At 41.9% G+C, this 19,855-nt stretch overlaps 1 protein-coding gene across 1 annotated transcript in view; it reads right to left on the minus strand.

The window, feature by feature from the left end:
- Positions 1-19,855, minus strand: part of rptor (regulatory associated protein of MTOR, complex 1) — a 443,649-nt gene that overhangs the window by 98,429 nt on the left and 325,365 nt on the right. The window contains exons 22-23 of the mRNA XM_080209484.1: positions 9,619-9,722; positions 1,370-1,556 (exon numbers count right to left, since the gene is read on the minus strand). Coding sequence (XP_080065610.1) covers positions 1,370-1,556; positions 9,619-9,722 — 291 coding nt within the window. The remainder of the gene's footprint in view (positions 1-1,369; positions 1,557-9,618; positions 9,723-19,855) is intronic.

The following is a 19,855-nucleotide window of genomic DNA, read 5'->3' on the forward strand; positions in this document are numbered from 1 at the left end:
GTTTCTATAATATCTCTCCTCATTCTTCTGAATTCCAACGAGTATCGCCCCAGTCTACTCAGTCTCTCCTCATAAGCCAATCCTCTCAACTTCGGAATCAACCTATTGAATCGCTTCCGCACCCTCTCCAGTGCCAGTATATCCTTTCTCAAGAAAGACCAAAACTGTATACAGTACAACAGATGTGGCCTCACCAGCATCTTATACAGCTGCAACATAATCTCGCGGTTTTTAAACTCCTCCCTCTAGCAATGAAGGACAAAATTCCAATTCCCTTCTTAGTTACCTGCTGCACCTACAAACCAACTCCTTGAGATTCTTGCACAAGGACGCCCAGGACCCTCTGCATAGCAGCATGCTGCAATTTTTTACCATTTAAATAATAGTCCATTTTGCTGTTACTCCCACCAAAATGGATGACCTCACATTTACCAACATTGTACTCCATTTGTCAGACCCTCGCCCACTCACTTAGATTATTTAATCCCTTTGCAGACTTTCAGCGTCCGCTGCACACTTTGCTCTTCCACCCATCTTAGTGTCATTTGTAAATTTTGACACATTACATCTGGCCCCCAACTCCAAACCATCTATGTAAATTGTAAACAATTGTGATCCCAACACTGATCCCTGAGGCACACCACTAGTCACTGATCGCCAACCAGAAAAACACCCATTTACCCCCACTTTATTTTCTGTTAGTTAACCAATCCTCTATGCATGTTAATACATTACGTGGAACACTGTGCACCTTTATCTTATGTAGCAGTCTTTGGTGCGTCACCTTGTCAAATGCCTTCTGGAAATCCAGATACACCACATCCACAGGTTCCCCACCGTCCACTGCACTTGTAATGTTCTCAAAAGAATTCCACCAAATTAGTCAAACGTGGCCTGCCCTTCATGAATCCATATTGCGTCTTACCAATGGGACAATTTATATCCAGATGTCTCGCTATTTCTTCCTTGATGATAGATTCAAGCATTTTCCCTACTGCAGAAGTTAAGCTAACTGGCCTATAGTTATGTGCCTTTTGTCTATCTCCTTTTTTTAAAAGGGTGGTGTCATATTTGCCGTTTTCCGTCCAGAGTCCAGCACATTTTGGTAAATTGCCACTAGTGCTTTGGTTATTTCTCCCACCATCTCTTTTAGTACCTTGTTCATTTCAGTATTAATGTAAGCCTACTTGCAATGAATAAATAAACTTTACTCTTACTTTACTTTTAGTCATCCTCTATGCAGTCATTTCCTTTTTTGGTGTGCCAGTTACTTAAACAGAATCCTACAGTGCAGAAGGAGGCCAATCAGTCCATCTAGTCTATTCAGTAAAAGATTCTTGTGAGTTACGTAATCCAACTGATTCCTTACCTGATCTGGCCCTTTATCGAACATCTTCCGTGTTCGGGAAAACTGGTGGGAGTGTGGAGTGTACTGCACCCCCCCAGTGGCACCGGTTCCTGGCCGTGACGTTGCTGATATATCTCTAGGTCCTGTCTGTTTACTCACATCATTGGTTAGACTGGAACTACTTGTACTGGGTATGGGAGGTGATCCTCTGAGACAGAAAGAAAAAGATTTAAGTTGAGAGCGAATCTTCTGCAACATTTACCTGCATGGAAGTAACCTTACAACTACTACCTGCTATTTAATGAAAATAAGAAACGGCGATGCTCAAATGTTTAATGAATTAGTTGCGTCAGGTTTAAAAGAAAAGAGTCTTGATCCAACATGTCACCAGCAAGTCTACAACAGCTATAAAGCAGGGAGGCAAGTGGGGCACCATTCTCTCTGCTTTGTGCCAACAATGTGGGCTAATCAGCATCTCAGGGAAGCTCATGCTGTTGCAACAGTGTGATAGCCCCACTTCCCACAGCAGTAATCGCTTGTGATCTTTTTGTGTAAGCAAACTAGCTTGTGCCAAGTTAGAACTCTGAAGTCTACAGCCACGAGAAATCAGGCTGAGACTGCTCAAGTCCCATTTCACACAAATTTTTACAGTGTGTGAACAACAAAGATCTTTATTCTTTCCTGTGAGTTGGATCTGAACGTAGGTGCTGGTAGTGAAAGGATAGTGTCTTAACCGGCTGCACGAATTAGACCTCTAGGAAATTACGCACATGCCAATTCAGATTGGTTTTTTTTAATGAGGCTAGAACATGTGATTATGAGGAAATTGCATAATATCTGATGAGGGTGGCACTGCTACCTCAAAGTGCTAGGGACCTGGGTTCAATTCCCAGCTTGGGTCACTGTATGTGCAGAGACTGCATGTTCTCCACATGTCTGTGTGGGTTTCCTCCCACAATCCGAAAGACATGCTAGTTAGGCGCACTGGCCATGCTAAATTCTCTGAGTGTACCCGCATAGGCGCCGGAATGTGGCGACTAGGGCCTTTTCACAGTAACTTCATTGCAGTGATAATGTACGCCTGCTCGTAACACAAATATGTAAAAAAAAGACGTGTGTCATTAAAGGCATGAAAAGACACGAAAGGGATGTTTTAAATTTTGCAGACTACATTCAAACTCATGAACAAAAGAACTGATGTCATTTCTTTAATACAAATGAAACAAATAAATCTTGGGATCAAAGCTAATAAGGTGCGAGAAAAAAATAGATTTGAGACGGAAAAAATACACCAGGCTCTCACTGCTGTTGACAACTCTTTTTGGAAATTCCTTCAAAGAAAAAGATGCATTTCAGAGCATCTTAATCTTGTGTTTAACAAATATTCTAACAAATTACGCCTTCATTCAGTGTAATGAATGTTATACAGGTAAACAGAACATCATTGCATTTGGTTCCAAGGACTGTGCGTTTTGAATGTATCCCCAACAGTACAAGAATGGGGATACCACAAAACAGTATCTCACCTAAATGTAATACTGAAATATGAAACATTCTTTCAATATTACAGATGACTCAATTCCAGCAGGCTTAAATGTGGATGTGATGAACTTAATAAACTACATAACATCTCTGAAATAGCCAAAGGCACACGTCCAAGAGGATTCACTTGGAATCTTATGTGCATCAAATATCAACTCTGAAGCTAGGGCAGAGTTCCCAAGTAATGATTAACAGTTACTTTGTTGTCCAGGGAATCTAGCACACATCAAGATTAATTTCATGAATTCATACTTCCATAACTCCCATTGGCATGATGGTTTAAGTGCGAATCTAAAATCGTGGTCCTAAATTATTTAATGAGTGCACTATACCTAGCTACTGTCAATTAGCTTTCCTTTTGTCACTTAGCCAAACGAACTAAATTTGTTCTGCACTTAGGATGACAATGTTCTTTGCTTTTTCGTCAAATATTTGGAAGGGCTAAGTTAAAGCTATTTAACACAAAGGTCACATTTGCAGGTTTCTTCCTTGTCAATGTAGTTGCATAAAGAACAAATGCGCTTGATGGCACTGAACTGGGGGGAACCCCCACGATAACCAATTCAAATTATTTTTCAAATCATCACCTATACAACTCAGACATCAGAAAACAAAAGCGTGCTCACAAACAACAATTCCGACTCATTAACTTGTTTTGTCAGATCATACACCATCATAATAACCGTATCCGGTGAGACAGGCATTTTGCACAATCCACTGCCACCAGCATTGTAATTTTAAGCTACTTACCTTGTCACTTGTCACTGCCTTAATAAAAACCTGTTATTTCTTAGTAATAACGCACAACTCCCTCAACAATGGAGCATCTGAATACTAGCCTACAATAGGACCTTCACTGACTAGTGGCAGGCAAAAGCATGACACAGCCATCACAAATATCATCTCCTTTTAATCTTAAACAACTGCACCATTAACGGATTCTTCATCACCAATTCCTTAATGATCACCAATGATCAGGGAGTGATCCTTAGGCTTAATGGCACACTCTTATCTCCAAGTCAGAGGCTAGAATTTTACACACCCGTCCAGTCAGGGGAGTAGGCTTACAGACAGGGGAGTGGGAGGGAGTGGCAGGAGTGGTGGTAAAGTCCTGTGCTCCCCAAAATGATATGTTTCAAGCTGAAGGAAAGGAGCACTGCTTTATTTAGTATGATTTGACTTTTTTGATTTCTCATTGTCACATGTATTTTATACAATGAAAAGTATTGTTTCTTGCCTGCTATACAAAGCATACTGTTCATAGAGAAGAAAAGGAGACAGTGCAGAATGTAATGTTACAGTTATAAGAAATAGGAAACAGGCAAAAAACTAATGAACGAAAAGAGGGGAATAATGAGGAAATAGCAATCACAACATAATTTAAAAAACTGAAGAGGGAAGATTCAGGATGTTGGGTGGAAAAAGCAAGGATAGACTCGGCCCAAGTTAACCGATCAGAAAAGATAACAAACAGCTTGCCATTTCAGTAGGGTGAAACTTCCAAGGTGTGATGTTTAACAAACTTATGAAAGGTTTCTAAAAATTGATTGACTGAAGAAAGGAAAAAATTGATGTTTTATGTGTACTTATTTTCAGATGGTGTCTTGCAAGAGGATTGCTGGAGAAAGGCAAATGGCAGCATGGCTACAAAGTTGCTTGACAGACAAGAAGCAGAAAGTTATGGTAGATGGGTCCATTCCTGGGTCAGTGTCTAGTCCATTTCTGTGGTACATAAATACTGGGATTCTACTACAATACAGGTCAATATTACATGGGTCCATCAAGGACCCAAAACGCCTCATAAAAATTATTATTTCACGACATATTTCAGAATATTAAGTGTAAATGTTCCATAAGTGTTTTCAGATCAGTCAATGAAATGACAGTGACTGAGTATCATAGAATCCCTACAACACAGAAGGAAACCATTTGGCCCATCGAGCCTGCGCTGACAATAATCCCACCCACGTCCTATCCCCATAACCCCACATATTCACCCTGCTAATCCCCTGCAATTTAGCATGGCCAATCAGCCTAATCCCCTCATCTTTGGACTGTGGGAGGAGCACTGGAGCATCTGGTGGAAACCCACGCAGTCCGTCACCCATGGCTGGAATCAAATCCTGGACCCTGGCTCTGAGAGGCAGCAATAATAACCACTGTACTAGCAAGCCACCCACGTCAATTTTCTCTGTATTAGTACAGGTCAAACCTACACTAATACCCATATACACCATTGTCTAAAAGCTGATAATCATCACTCAAATCAAGAAAGGTGCTATGCAAGCATCTGTTTTAGAAAGAAAAGGGTGGGGGGCGGTTGCTGAATCAACACTTTGTGAGTGGTATGAAGATGAAGAAGTTGAGAAGGATGTTGACGGCAATGGAAGAAGACTGCCAAGCTTGAAATGCCAAAAGCACATCCCTTGGCAATAGCATATACACGTGGTTGATCCAACAGAGGGCATAACGATATCTGAGCCAACTATTTGGGTTAAGGCCTTTGTGGCAAAATGGAAATACCAATGTTCCTGCAGGGTTCAGAGCCGGCAAAGGATGTTTAGCAAAGATCAGGACCAACATGGTATTTTGAGAGTTACTTAAAAGTAACTTGAACAACGGCCCGTGGAGACAATGCAATATAATTTCTGGCTGAATTAAAGTCTTTACATGAAAGAGCATCCAATGATGAACGAGTGTACAACTCCGAAGACAGAGTCCTGTACTAAAAAATATCATCAAAGAAGAAATAACACCAACAAAATGTTTGGAAATAAAGACTGACGGTCCTCCTTTGCTGCAAAGAAGCTCCACAAGCTGACAACACTGCTGTTGGGGGGGTGGGGGATGGGACCTGACGGGGGACGAGGGGGGGAGGAGGGACCCGATGGGAGAGCAGGGGATGGCGGAAGAGCGAAGATGAAATGGCAGCTTGCCTGAAGAACTTCAACACAAATAAAGGAACCTCTGTGTGTCGTCATTCCCGGCAAGAAATGATCAACTGTATTAAAAAACTCCCGGAGACAAACCTAAGCGGTTCATTTACGATGGAAATCAACAGCGCCCACATGAATGATTTCAAAGTTTGAAAATGAAATACTTGAAAGTAAAAGAACTGTGGATACAACAGATTCAATGCCCACATTCTAAATAACATCAGTTCCATACTTGTATACTGAGGACATCAATGACTGGCTGAATATCAACATCCAAGAAGCTACCAAAGAGATGATATCATCAGTGGTTAGCACTGCTGCCTCACAATGCCAGGGACCCAGATTCGATCCCCGGCTTGGGTCACTGTCTGTGTGGAGTTTGCACATTTTCCCTGTGTCTGTGCGGGTTTCCTCTGTGTGGTCAGGTTTCCTCCCACACGCCAAGGATTTGCGGGTTAAGTGGATTGGCCAGGCCAAATTGCCCCTTAATAACAGGAGGACCAGCTACGGTAGATGCATGGATTATCAGGACAGGGCCTGGATGGGATTGTGGTCAGTGCAGATTCGATGGGCTGAATGGCCTCCTTCTGCATTGTAGGAATTCTATAATCCTAGATGATTAAATGCTGCCCAATGTAGCAGATCCAAACCCTCAAAATATCCAGCAAGCTGAAGATAAAGACAATAGTGCCAAGCCCAAGTCACCGCTTCAAGTCATCTATTACCCAAAGGGATTGCTAAGTTTGTTGGAATTCAGTGAAAAATCAACTAATGCAAAACCTCTGAACTTCCTACAAAAAGCAAAGATAGGCAAGGAGTACATGTTAAAACTTACTGATTTCAGTACCAGGTATCCATCATTCGATGATGAGCAATTATACACACAAACTCACATTTCTATTATTAGAAGTAATAAAAGTTACTTTTTTTCGCTTTTCTTATTATCACTGGCTACGAGCTTGGGAGTTTTTGAAAGGATCTTGTTGAAATCTGGATGCACCTATTCATGTGGACGAAGTTATTGTGTGGGCTTAGTACAGATAGTTCCAACTTGAGCACAGAACAAACACTTGACATGATTTTTAATTTCTTTCGAAATAGCTGGCACAGGCATGGAAGGATCAAACTGTTGTCTTCTATGCTATATATCTCCATGGTTCCACAATAATGATGGTCAATTTATGGATTAAAATGTTCAGCCATTCATTTTGTTACCATTTCATGCAAGCCATAAAGTCCAGATAGTAATTTAACGAATGTCTGTATTACAATCAATGTTCCTTCCAAGGTGACAGGAACTCAAAAGTTTCCTTTAAATCACCAAGACTGCATAACACAATATTCAAGGGGCAACACAGGAAGAAATTGTCTGCACATTCCGAAATAAATTACAGGGAACATAGATTACAACCCATTTTTCAACAGCACAGTATGATCATCATTAATGACAAATTTTTCAGCAAAGTTAAAGGAGTTAATGAAGGGACTGTTTAAAAAAAGTGCTGGTTTATAATGGTATCCCAAGACCGGAGACAGGGGGCTGGTTAGATCAGCTGGGGAGGCAGCACCTGTGTGAATCAGAACAATGGCAACAGTACCAGGTTCAACTCCAGTTCTGGCTGAGGTAGATTTGGACTCTGTCTCCTTGCTCTGCTCCTGAAGTGGAAGGCAATGGCAAATCACCACGGCAAAAACTGCTGCCAAGACAGAGGCTCAGGATGAAGCATCAGGAGACTAAGAGCCAACAATCTGCCTTCAGGCACAGAACATGAGTGAAGGCCAGAGGTGAGGCTCCAAATGCTTTAATTGTTCTTAAAATGAAATACACCCTCGGGTTGTAATCAGTCATTTGCTTTGTTTCACTATCAGTCATACCGTCTACATATTGTGAGTTTATGATGCCACAAGATTAATGTAACTATTCAGTTTATCCTAATTTCCCATCCATGCAGATTCACAGTAGAAATCTTGTAAAAAAAGGTTTTGGAAAAGTATAATGAACTGCTTTGCTGATTCACTAAATGTTGACGTGTCTTTAGAAATACATAATCATTGTCTACAGGGCTTGGCCAGAACTAGATCTTGGAACAGAACAGCCTGGATGGGCCAAAACCCAGATCTTGAGGATTCTGCTTTAGTTAAGCGAACTGAACGAAGCACCAGATCATAGAATCATAAATTCCCTCCAGTGCAGACAGAGGCCATTCGGCCCATGGAGTCTGCACCAACCTCAATCCCACCCAGGTCCTATTCTGTAACCACATATTTACCCTGCAAATCCCCCATGACGCCAGGGTCAACTTATCATCACCAATCAACCTAACCCATACATCTTTGGACTGTAGGAGGAAACCCACGCAGACACAGGAAGAATGCGCAAACTCCACACAGACAGTGACCCAAGGCGGGAATCGAACTTGGATCCCTGGCACTGTGAGGCAGCAGTGCTAACCACTGCACCACCATGCTGCCCTCGTCATGGTGCTTCATAAATTTCACTTAATTCCAGTGTACCTCTGGTGAGCTTGTTTGCAGCGATTCAAAGAGCGCAGTTTCTAACTTCTCAATATCTACTGATTGCTGCTACAGCTTCTCTGAACTGGTTAACTTGTGTGCTTCTCTCTCAACTTATTTTCCTTCCAGATAGGAATCGGCACATGGTGCAATGTGTTAAGGCAGCAAGTCTGCGTGGAATTGGCACGTTCTCCCCATGTCTGCATGGGTTTCCTCCAGGTGCTTTGCCCGTTGAAGTGGTGGAGGCTGCCTCGCTCAATATTTTTAAGACGCGGGTTGATAGGTTTTTGATAGGCAAGGGGATTAAGGGTTATGGGGAGAGGGCGGGAATGTGGAACTGAGCCACGACAGATCAGCCATGATCTTACTGAATGGCGGGGCAGGCTTGAGGGGCTAGATGGCCTACTCCTGCTCCTATTTCTTATGTTCTTATGCTCCAGTTTCTATCCACACTCCGAAGATCCACAGATTGAGCCACACTCAACTTCCCCTTAGCATTTCAAGATGTGTAGGTTTAGGGGATTAGCAGAATAAATAATTGGGGTTAAGGGATTAGCAGAATAAATAATTGGGGATAAGGGATTAGGGCTTGGCTAAAATGCTCCGTCTGAGAGTCAGTGCAGATTCGATGGGCTGAATGACCTCCTTCTGCACTGTAGGTATTCTATGATTCTTAGCGCTCCTTACCTGATAGGATTGCCTGCAATGAAATTGTCATAACACAAATATCTTCAAGTTTTGAAAATAATCCACAAGTGTCCAGGAGTCACAATGATACTGACGACAAGCAGATGTGAACAGCCACATGAGGCACCAGACTTTGGCATGAAGTTGTAGACAGGCAGTCTGGGGGGCTGGAAAACAGTGGTTTCCAAACCCTGCAGTGGAAGGTGGAGTGGAAATGAGCCAGAAGCCAGGATGGTGGACAGTCTAGACTGTGAACATTCACACATAGCAAGAATGATAAGTCTGTCTCACAGGAAATAAGTTGACGTGTACAGGGAGTGCAAGCCATTAGCAAAGACTTTGAATATATATCCATGCTCTGAAACTGGAATACAGAATAAAAGGCTAATAATGGAAGTTGGTTGTCTAACACACCTTGATGCTCTAACACAGCTTGAATTGATTGTACTTCCATCCATGAGCTGGATCTAATTTACTGTAAACTTGAAAGAAAAATCTAAATATAAACTTCCAGCTGAAAATACCTTGCCACCAGAATGCATGGTGCTGCAGAAGGCAACCTTCTGTTATACATCTGCCTCAGTGACTTACCCAACTTGATGAATGTGTGTTCCTTTACTGGTCGGGCTGGCTGGCGCGGACTGCGTGAGATTCGTGGAATCTAGGATACGTTGTGGCCGGGCATTAACTGTAGCCTGCAGAGAAACATTGATCAAAATAGTAAAAATTTTATACCATGACAAATTCATGTCGCAAGCATTAATACATTATACAGAAATGATAGGTCACATTTAGCCATTCCACTTTACTGGAATAAATGTACCAAAAATGACCAAAGACCCCCAAATCTTGGGCATCATCGATGCTGTGTTACTTCAAAAGAAAGATATGAGTTTTTAACATAAATGTAATTTTGCTTCATCAGAATTATGAAAACACCAAGTGATTTTGGTGTTTTTAGCTTGAAGATTAGTTGGTAAACATAGCTAACTCACAAAGGCTATTTCCAGGAGGGTTTTGATTCTAAGCAGCGATACTTTCTTGTTGAAATGATTTTGACATTATGCAGGCTGAGAAGCTCAGCACCATGCACAATATTTCTTCCAGGATTTTCAAAATTTCAGTGAAAACTAAAAATTGAATTTTCATATAAATTCTATTTCTGCACTCTTTCAAAAAGTTTCATTTCATTTTGGAATAACATTCAACAAAATTAATATCCACGATGACGGGAAAGAAACATCAAACAGGTCGAGCAGTTGGTATTTCATACAGTGCTCCAGAAAGTCAAAGTTCAAAATGTTAGATTAGCAGATTTTAATCAATTATAATTGGCAGCAAGATAAAATTCAAAATAGCAAATGGTGCAGTAGCCTGATCGGATCGAACCCTGCAAACTGGGCCTGCCTCTGCTTAGAGTAAAGAAAAATCCATTCAAATCATTGAGGTAGTATTGAAAAAAGCAATGTAATCAATCCCCAATGTCAGAGGATTGAGCCACAGAGAAAACATTTGCTTTTCAGACTTGAATGAAAAGGAACAAAGATGAATATATGGTCATAAAAGGCATGGGAAAGTTTAGTCCAGAATAAAGCATAAATTTGTTTCGAGTTTATTTTATTAGTATCACATGTAGGCTTACATTAACACTGCAATGAAATTACTGTGAAAATAGCCTAGTTGCCACACTCTGGCATCTTTTTGGGTAGATGGAGGGAAAATTTAACATGACTAATCCATCTAATCAGCACATTGTAGGGACAACACGGTGGCACAGTGGTTAGCATTGTTGTGTCACAGCGCCAGAGACCCAGGTTCACTTCCAGCCTCGGGTACCGTCTATGTGGGTTTCCCCAAGGTGCTCCAGTTTCCTCCCATAGTCCAAAGATGTGCGGGTTGGTTGACTGGCCATGTCAAATTGACCCTAGTCTCAAAGGATTAGCAGGGTAAATACATCGGATTATGGGAATAGGGGCTGGGTGGGATTGCAGTCTGTGCAGGCTCGATGGGCTAAATGGCTTTATTCTGCACTGTTGGGATTCTATGATCAATTTGCATGACTATGCTGTCCACCATCTACTTCATTAGGATGGGGACATCAGGTTTGCGAAAACCACACCAGAGATGGTGAATTCTCAAAGAACGTGAAATACACCACCTTCAGTCCTGTTCTCAAGGTAGTAAATTAAGCATCAGATATTCAACTGTTGAAGTTGGAATATTAAACCTAATCATTTGGGTCATGAGACAATGGAAAAGGTAACTTTGCAGTAACTAACAGCTGATCAAGGTGCTTCTGGATAATGTGAACAACAGCCTTAATAACAGTTAATAGTGATGAGAACAAATCACATGACTATCAAACCCCTTTATGTGGGATAAAGGCGACAGATTTTGCAGAGTGCATACTGAGATGCCGATGAACTGGGGAGAGGCAGCTGAAGCTATTGAGCCTTGCTCTTTCTCCCCTGGCTTCCTGGCGAGCTTGGAGCCCTGCTCACTGAAACAGAGGTCAACCAGCAGAATACCTTCTGCGTTAGAGACATTTAGAAAACAGAAATTCTGTTCAACTTCATTGTCAGTAAGAAGTCTCACAACACCACGTCAAAGTCTAACAGTTTTATTTGGTAGCACGAGCCACAAGCTTTCAGAACACTGCCTCTTCATCAGGTGAGTCCCAGAGGAATGACCAAATTAACCAGCTGAAACTTTAAACTGAGACAACAGGATCACCTACCAACTTCTGAGCAATGAGCCAGAGTGCGCATGCATGCACGTACACGTACAGGCATGTGGGGAATTTGGTGCATATTTTATTATTTTACCCACATTCGTGCAACTTCAATAAAACTAACATCTTTCCTTGTTAAACTCAAGAAAACCTGTCCAATTGATTATTTTATGATTACAGCGCAAACAGGTAAGCGTTTACAGAAATGGCAAATACATTCCCATAAATTAGAAAGAAAACCTAGTCATCAAACAAAAGAAGTGGAACCATTCTGCCCCTCCTCACCTGGTTGTAAATGAATTGACATCAAAAAATTCTTCCTTTCAAAGGAATAACATGGAATGGTTTTCAAGAAGCAAAAAGCACTCCATCATTTTATAGCTGCAATATAAACAAGTCAACCTTTGTACTGAACAAGAGAACAGTCTCCCACATTTAACATATCCTTAAATGACATTCATTTTGGACCATCTACTGCAAATCTGCATTTTTTACCAACACTGTCTGTAATCTAGATATACAACCAATTCTTGGGAGACTCAGCATCCTTAACTTCAACTACTGGCAGTGCCTCCCCAGTGTGGCTAATAATCTATGACTATTTATCCTTCATTTGATGAGGAAGTTATTAAATGTTTTCTAAAAATTCAGTAGTTGGACTACATCCACATCAACAAGCAAAAATCATTTCCTGCATACATATATCATACAAGGGCAGCACAGTAGTTAGCACTACTGCCTTAGAGCACCAGGGACCCGGGTTCATTTCTGGCCTTGGGTTACTGTCTGTGCAGAGTTTGCATGTTCTCCCTGTGTTTGCATGGGTTTCCTCCGGCTCCTCCGGTTTCCTCCCACACTTCAAAGATGTGCGGGTTTGGTTGATTGGCCATGCGAATTTGACCATTAGTGTCAGAAGGATTAGCAGGGCAAATATGGGGGTTATGGGTATAGGGACTGGGTGGGAGTGCAGTTGGTGCATGCTCGATGGGCCTAATGGCCTCCTCCTGTATTGTAGGGATTCTATGATTCTATGAACTACCCAATTCAATAAATGAAGTATCATGTCTCATGTCATATTTTTAATTAAAAATTATCGAGCAGTCAAATATGGCAAGCTGCTATCATCTGCCTCTTGTCACGCTTACATTAATTAAAATCAGCTTTTAAAATGTCTGATTATTTTTTCAGATGTTTTAAAACTACTTAGAACAATTATGTTGTTGAGACTACAGCTATTTATAATCTAACTAATTTGTTAGATTCAAGTCTGGAATTAGAATAGGTAATAATTAATTTTGGAAGGCAATGACAACTCAGCAAATCCAGTTCAGTATTAAATTCAAGTCTAGATTTGTGCCTATAAATGGGTTACTGGCAAAGTGGCTAATATTATGGAGATCAATTATTTCAATCTAAATTATCAATGAGTGCCAGTGGTGGCTGGGATGAGTTGCTACTAACATGTACAAAAGCAGAGCCTCTCAGCTCCAGGCCTCATATAGACCAAGGTTGTACTATGGGCAAAAGGACTCATTTCCAGAGGTAAGGTGAGAGTGATTACCCTTGACATCAAGGCCACATTAGATAAAGCGAGGCATGGAGGAGCCCTAGCAAAATTGGAACTGGGGTTAAACACTCCACTGGTTGGAGTTACATCTTGCATAAAGGAAGATATCCTGAGTTGTTTGAGATCAATCATCAGTGTCTTAGGACACTGCTGCAACAGTTACTCAGCGTGCTCTCCTTGGGCCAACCATCTTCAACAGCATCAATGAGCTATCTCCATCATAAGGTCAGAAGTGGGGGTGTTCACTACCACTCAAAACTTCTCAGATACTACAGCAGTCCACGTTTGCTTGCAATACTCAAGCATGGGCTGATAAGTAGCAAGTGTCAGGCAATGACCATCTGAAACAAGAATGAATCTAACCTGACTGCCCCCTTGATGGTCAATGGCATTGCCACGGCTGGAACCCTTTAAACATCCTGGGAGTTATCACTGATCAGAAACTGAATTGAGCAGCCATCGGCATACTGTGGCAATGACTGTAGGTTAGAGGCTGAGAATTCTCTGGGAGGCAAATCACCTTCTGATCCCCAAAGCCTGTCTATCAGCAACAAGGTATAAATCAGGGTTGTGATAGAATAGTCTCCAACTGCCTAGATGAATGCAGCTCCAAGAAGCTCAACAGCATCCAGCCCACTTGATTGGCACTTATTCATCACCTTAAACATTGACTGCCACCATGACTAACACACACTGGCAGAAATGTGCACCATCTATAAGACACACTGCAATACTTGCCAAGCTTCCTTCAGTGACAATTTCCAAACCTATGACCTTAACCATCTAGAAAGACAAGCGCAGCAGATGAATGCAGATTCCCCTCCGAGCCACACACCATCCTCATTTGCAGCTATATTGTCTTCACTACTGTTGGGTCAAAATCTCAGAACTCCCTGCCTAACCGTGCTGTGGTGTAACAATACCACACAGAGAGCAGTGGCTCACCACCACCTTCTCAAGGGCAACTAGGAATGAGTGACAAATGCTGGCCTGTCAGCAACACTCACATCCCATGGAAGACTAATACAAAAAGCATACTAATAACCACAAAATAGAATTTAAACATGCCGTGATATCAAGGAATGTGGACAGTCCCAGCATTTTTATAAACATTTCAACGTTCTTCAGATCAGTGTTATGCTGCCCGTCTATCAAGGCAAAGATGGCCACATTCATCATTTGGAGTGTTTGGTAGGGTTCTGGGTATGTGTTTGCTAAGGCCAATCTGCTCCTAGAAACTTGTGCAGAAAATAGGACAGGATACCACAGACAATTGAGTTTTGGTGAAGTTGACGGCTTGGGATTTCCGCTCCTTGTGTTTTGTCTCTGCTTTGGACATGAGCTTGCTTTTAAAGAAGGCTGCATTTTTTTTATTTGGATGGACCAGGTGCAGCGATTTTGGGCACATTTCTCCATGGTCCCATTTCCTCAGAAAGCCTTCAGAATGTTTTTGTAGCACTTCCAATGGTGGCGTACTTCAGACTCAATCTCTCCACAGGCGATTCACTGAGCAACAAGCATTCTGGCTACATGACCAGCCAACATTAGTTGGACTGTCTCAATATGATATGAATCCTTGGCATGCCAGCATGGATGAGCACCTTAATGTCTGGCAAATTATCCTAACATCTGAAGCTTCTGAAGGGAGTTCAACTAGTTGACTTTTACAGCATTAGTGCTGGCACATAGTCCATGTCTCACATGTTTAGAGCGGAATGGGCAGGACTATTGCTCTGTAAAATTTCAGCTTGGTAGGCAGGCCTTATTTCTCTCCATGCCAGAATCAAGTCCATCAAAAGCTACACTTGCTTTGCCTCATCATTGAGATAGATCGATTGAAGGTGTGCGCTGCTGCAATAAGTGAATACGCTGACAGGTTCTGGTCATGGACTGAAATCTTGGGCTTGAGATAGGGCTTTCCTGCAGCAGGTTGGTGTATCATTTGTTTTCTTTGTGATGATCATAAGGCTGAAGTTGTCACACGTCCAGAGAACAAGTCCATGTAACGTTGCACATCCAGCTCTGAACCAACCACTAGTGGATAGTCATCAGCAAACAGGAAATCGCACTCTATGTCCTTGAAAACCTTTAACTGGAGGTGTCTGAGATTGAGCAGTTTCCCGTCCATGTGATATCTATTTTCAATGCCAGGACTAATAGCATCACAGAGTATGGTGGAGAAGAATATGCTAGTGAGGGTCGGTGCTGGCACATAATTCTGTTTAATTCCATTAGTGATTGGGAATGAATCAGAAGATTCATCATCATGCAAGGACACATCACTGTCATGGAACTGTGGAACCACTGTGACAAATTTATCAGGACAGCTGAATTTCTCCATTAGCCTTGGTTGGCTCAACAAATGCGGTATAGAAGCCATTGTTCTGTCCTTGGCATTCCTCTGCAGCTGCCTAACTGGAAATGCCTTCAGATCATAGAGTCCTACAGTGCAAAAGGAGATCATTTGGCCTATCAAGGCTGCACCAACCACAACCATCAGTAACCAAATGATGCAAAAATAAACACTTCCACAAAACTTCCATGGGCTTGCAGGAGCTTAGCAAGAAATGCATCAGATAGAACAAAGATTTTTAAAGTACACTATGTGTTAATTCTAGTTATGCTTGATAAATCTAATGGATTTTACAGTATGGCCTACTATCTGCACCATCATTAGTCTTGCTCACAATGGATTAAAATGTTTTTGCAGTGCTTCCATGGTTGTCAAGGAGGTTTCATTTTTTTTTCACGCTCAATAAATGCTGAGGTAAAATGCGTAGGAAGTTGGTCAGCATCATCTGCCAAGCTGGGTTCCTCACATCCATGTTTTTCAGACTAGCTGTCACCCTCCAACTACCTACTAAAACTGCAGGTTTGTATACACTCAGAATCATTTCACAAATCACTAATTACTTTGCAGTTTTTCCTCATTAGTTCTTAATTCATGACATATATTTCCCAAACTTCAAATAAAATTACTGAAATTTTAAAATGCTTGCTCTTGCCTTTTGATTTTATATGCGATTTAAACCACATTTCAGTCAAGGCTGTCATTCATCAAAATCGGGTTGCTTTACTTCGAACAAGGCGGCTGCTGGGGGGATATGATTGAGGTGTACAAAATTATCAGGCACTTAGATAGGATATGTAGAAAGATGCTTTTCCCCTTAGTAGAGGGGCCAGTAACTAGGGAGCATTTTGCCTCAGTTGACCAGTCAAAAACCAAGGGGCATAGATTTAAGATAAGGGGCAGGAGATTCACAGGATCCTACAGTGCAGAAGGAGATCATTCAGCCCATCGAGTCTTCACTGACCACAATCCCACCAAGGCGGCATTCCCATAACCGCATGTATTTACCTTAGCTAGTCTCCCTGACACTAAGGGGCAATTTAGCATGGCCAATCTACCTAACCCACACATCTCTGGACTGTGGGAGGAAACCGGAGCACCTGGAGGAAAGCCACACAGATACAGGGAGAACGTGCAAACTCCACACAATCAGTGACCCCAGCCGGGAATTGAACCCTGGCGCTGTGAAGCAACAGTGCTAACCACTGCGCCACCGTGCTGCCGAAGGGGATTTGAGGAAAAACTTTTTCACCCAGAGGGTGGTGGGAAATAGGAACTCACTGCCAGAAAGAGCAGCAGAGGCGGGAACCCTCACAACATTTAAGCAGCATTGAGATGAGCGCTTGAAATGCCATTGCATACAAGGCCTCGGACCAAGTGCTGAAAAATGGGATTAGAATAGATAGATGCTTGATGGCTGGTGCAGACACGATGGGCCAGAGGGCCTCTAATGCTGTAAACCCTATGACCATGACTCTACGACCTGAGGAATGAAATGAGCTTGGGGAGATTCTTCATGCCTCCTACTGCGTCAAATCAGCTATAGTGCAAACAACTTCTCTGCTCAAAGATATCAGCATGTGTCACTCTCCTGTATTTTTATACATCAGCAGACATCATCTTTTGCAGATGTGCATAACACTAAATATAAGAACCGTGCCTTTAACTTTATATCAAAGAGTTAGGATTCTAAATGCAGTCTGATGTTTTTGTTTGATACAAAATGGAAGATGGGGGAGTGCGCTGAGAGAAACCGCACATATCCATTAATCAGAAACAAACACTCTTTTGGTCAGATATAAATTGAATTGCATTCTATAATGGCTACAAAAGCAGTGTGTTACTTTCATTGGAAATCTAAGAAACCTTCCTGGCATTATTCCTTTAGTCATAATTAACTGTCACGATTCCTGAAAGGACAAAGGCATTAAGCTGTAAGATTTCAGTGGAGACCATTATAACCAACACATCCAGCCTTCTTGGTCAGTTATAACTCAGCATAATCTACAGCTAACAGCTCATTCTGAAACACTGCACATTATGCGCTTTGGAAAGAACGGACTCGAGACTATTTCAAGTCACAACTTACATTGAAACATACCTGATTTGGTTTCGCTATACATAGTTTATCTTACAGTTTTCAAAGTTTAAAGCTTTTATTTATTGTCACAAGTAGGCTTACATTAACACTTCAATGAAGTTACTGTGAAAATCCCCTAGTCGCCACACTCCTGTTCAGATACACTGAGGGAGAATTTAGCATGGCCAATACACCTAACCAGCTCTGAAGCTTTCAGGTCATTTCCACTCTCAGGTTTTGTACTCCTGGTGGCCACTGTCCCAGCTTCCACTGCAGCACAGATGGAAGCTACATGACATCTCAGTGTTGCAGTGGAAGCTCAGATGGAGGTCTGAATGCTGCCAGAGTTGAGGATCTCAGTGGTCAAAGGAACATGCCTGGCAGTCCAGCAATTTCCCTCAGGCAGATTACTGAGGACCATCAGGAGAAATTGGCAGCGGCACCATGGAGAATGCTGCCCTCTCTCAGGGTGGCAGCGATCATTCTTGCTTATTGCCACTCTTGACAATACCATGTCTGGTGTCTCAGCCAGCTCGACCAGATTGCTGCCACCCGTGCGGAGGTTGTGTAGTCTGAAGTTGGGCCTTCAAGGCCCAAGAGCAGGACTAAGGTCCTCTGCAAGGCTATCTATTGTATCCCTCAGAATAAAAATCAGCAGGCTTCCACCAGCCATGTTGCAGCCACTGGAATAGCTCTATGTAGGAGCACTAGACCAGGCAAAAGCACCTGTAAGTATGCATTGCACAAGGATTGTGGGGGGTGGGAGAGGATACTTACCTTCCTTTTATAATGTACATCATACATTGCTGGGAAAATGGTTGGTTTTAAATATTCTCATGAAGAAGATTAAAGGACATGTTATGCTATACCACTAGCCATTCCAACACCATGAAGTACATGTTCTATAGATTGTTCAAAAATGAAAATAATCAGCAGCAGCTATTTTTAATATTCTCGCTCAAACGAATAACCTACAAGAAAAAAATGTTCAAAAGTAGAAGCTTCCCCCCTACAAAGGCTTCTATTTTAATGATTCATTAGCTGTAGAATTTCAACTTTATCCACACAAGCAGAGAAGGAGAGACAAGTAAAAGCACTCAGATTCCCACAGCTCTGAATTTTGAAAATCACTCTGATCTTCTCCACAGTATCTCTGGAGACAGTCTTTCTATTTTCAAAGAAGTGGCAGAGATTTCTACAGCTCCAGATGTACATGTACGAGCATTCAATGTGGGCATCTTATACTGTACAGACTACATCATTTCATTGATCAGCCTCATCCAAAGGTAAAAGACAGTCACATTCAAATGTCACCTCATATCATTGCTAATATATTCACAGACAGCTTTAAACCCAAGGCCAAAATTCATGGCGAACCAGCAATCCTTACAAGACATCCCACTTTAGTTACAATGTGGTATTTCTGAGTAAGCTCCTATTATGGGAGTTTGAGGGATGAGGCTGGTGTAGTAAGTAATCAAAATTCTGCTCTTGAGCTCAGCCTAGCTCTCAGAAGGCTACAACCTAGGACAGTCAGGTCTGAAAGATTCAGATTAGGGCTCAGACATGACAGCTGAACCACCATACGGGATACAACGGACGACAGTTCAATCTCCTAATGATCATTCACTTGGTCCTACTGTGACAACTCCATCAACTGAATTCTTTGCAATGACTGTCAAATAAGGCAGGGGTGTTCTTGGGTGAGGATTGTTTGTGAGACTGAACGCTAACATTATAGACAGTGATGAGAGGATGCACTTGCACATGGGGGGGTTAAGTTTTAATCGCCAATGTACAGAAGGCAAAGTCATTCTTAAAATCAAAGTATGATAATCCACCACTGCCAAACCGTGAAGCAAGTTCATTACTTTTTCTATTTAGGAGAAGCTAGGTTAAGCTGAGTGGAACAAGGAGCTTTGATCATGATTGCCACTTTATGGTTTTTAGGTGCTCAGATCACCAGCCACCTGTCCTGGTCCCCCCATGCCAACACTATAGTTAAGAAAACCCAGCAACACCTCTACTTTCTCAGAAGACTAAGGAAATTTGGCATGTTAGCTATGACTCTCACCAACTTTTACAGATGCACCATAGAAA

The sequence above is a fragment of the Carcharhinus amblyrhynchos genome, chromosome 21 (genome assembly GCF_965287045.1).
Source record: "Carcharhinus amblyrhynchos chromosome 21, sCarAmb.v2.hapA, whole genome shotgun sequence".
NCBI lineage: Eukaryota > Metazoa > Chordata > Chondrichthyes > Carcharhiniformes > Carcharhinidae > Carcharhinus > Carcharhinus amblyrhynchos.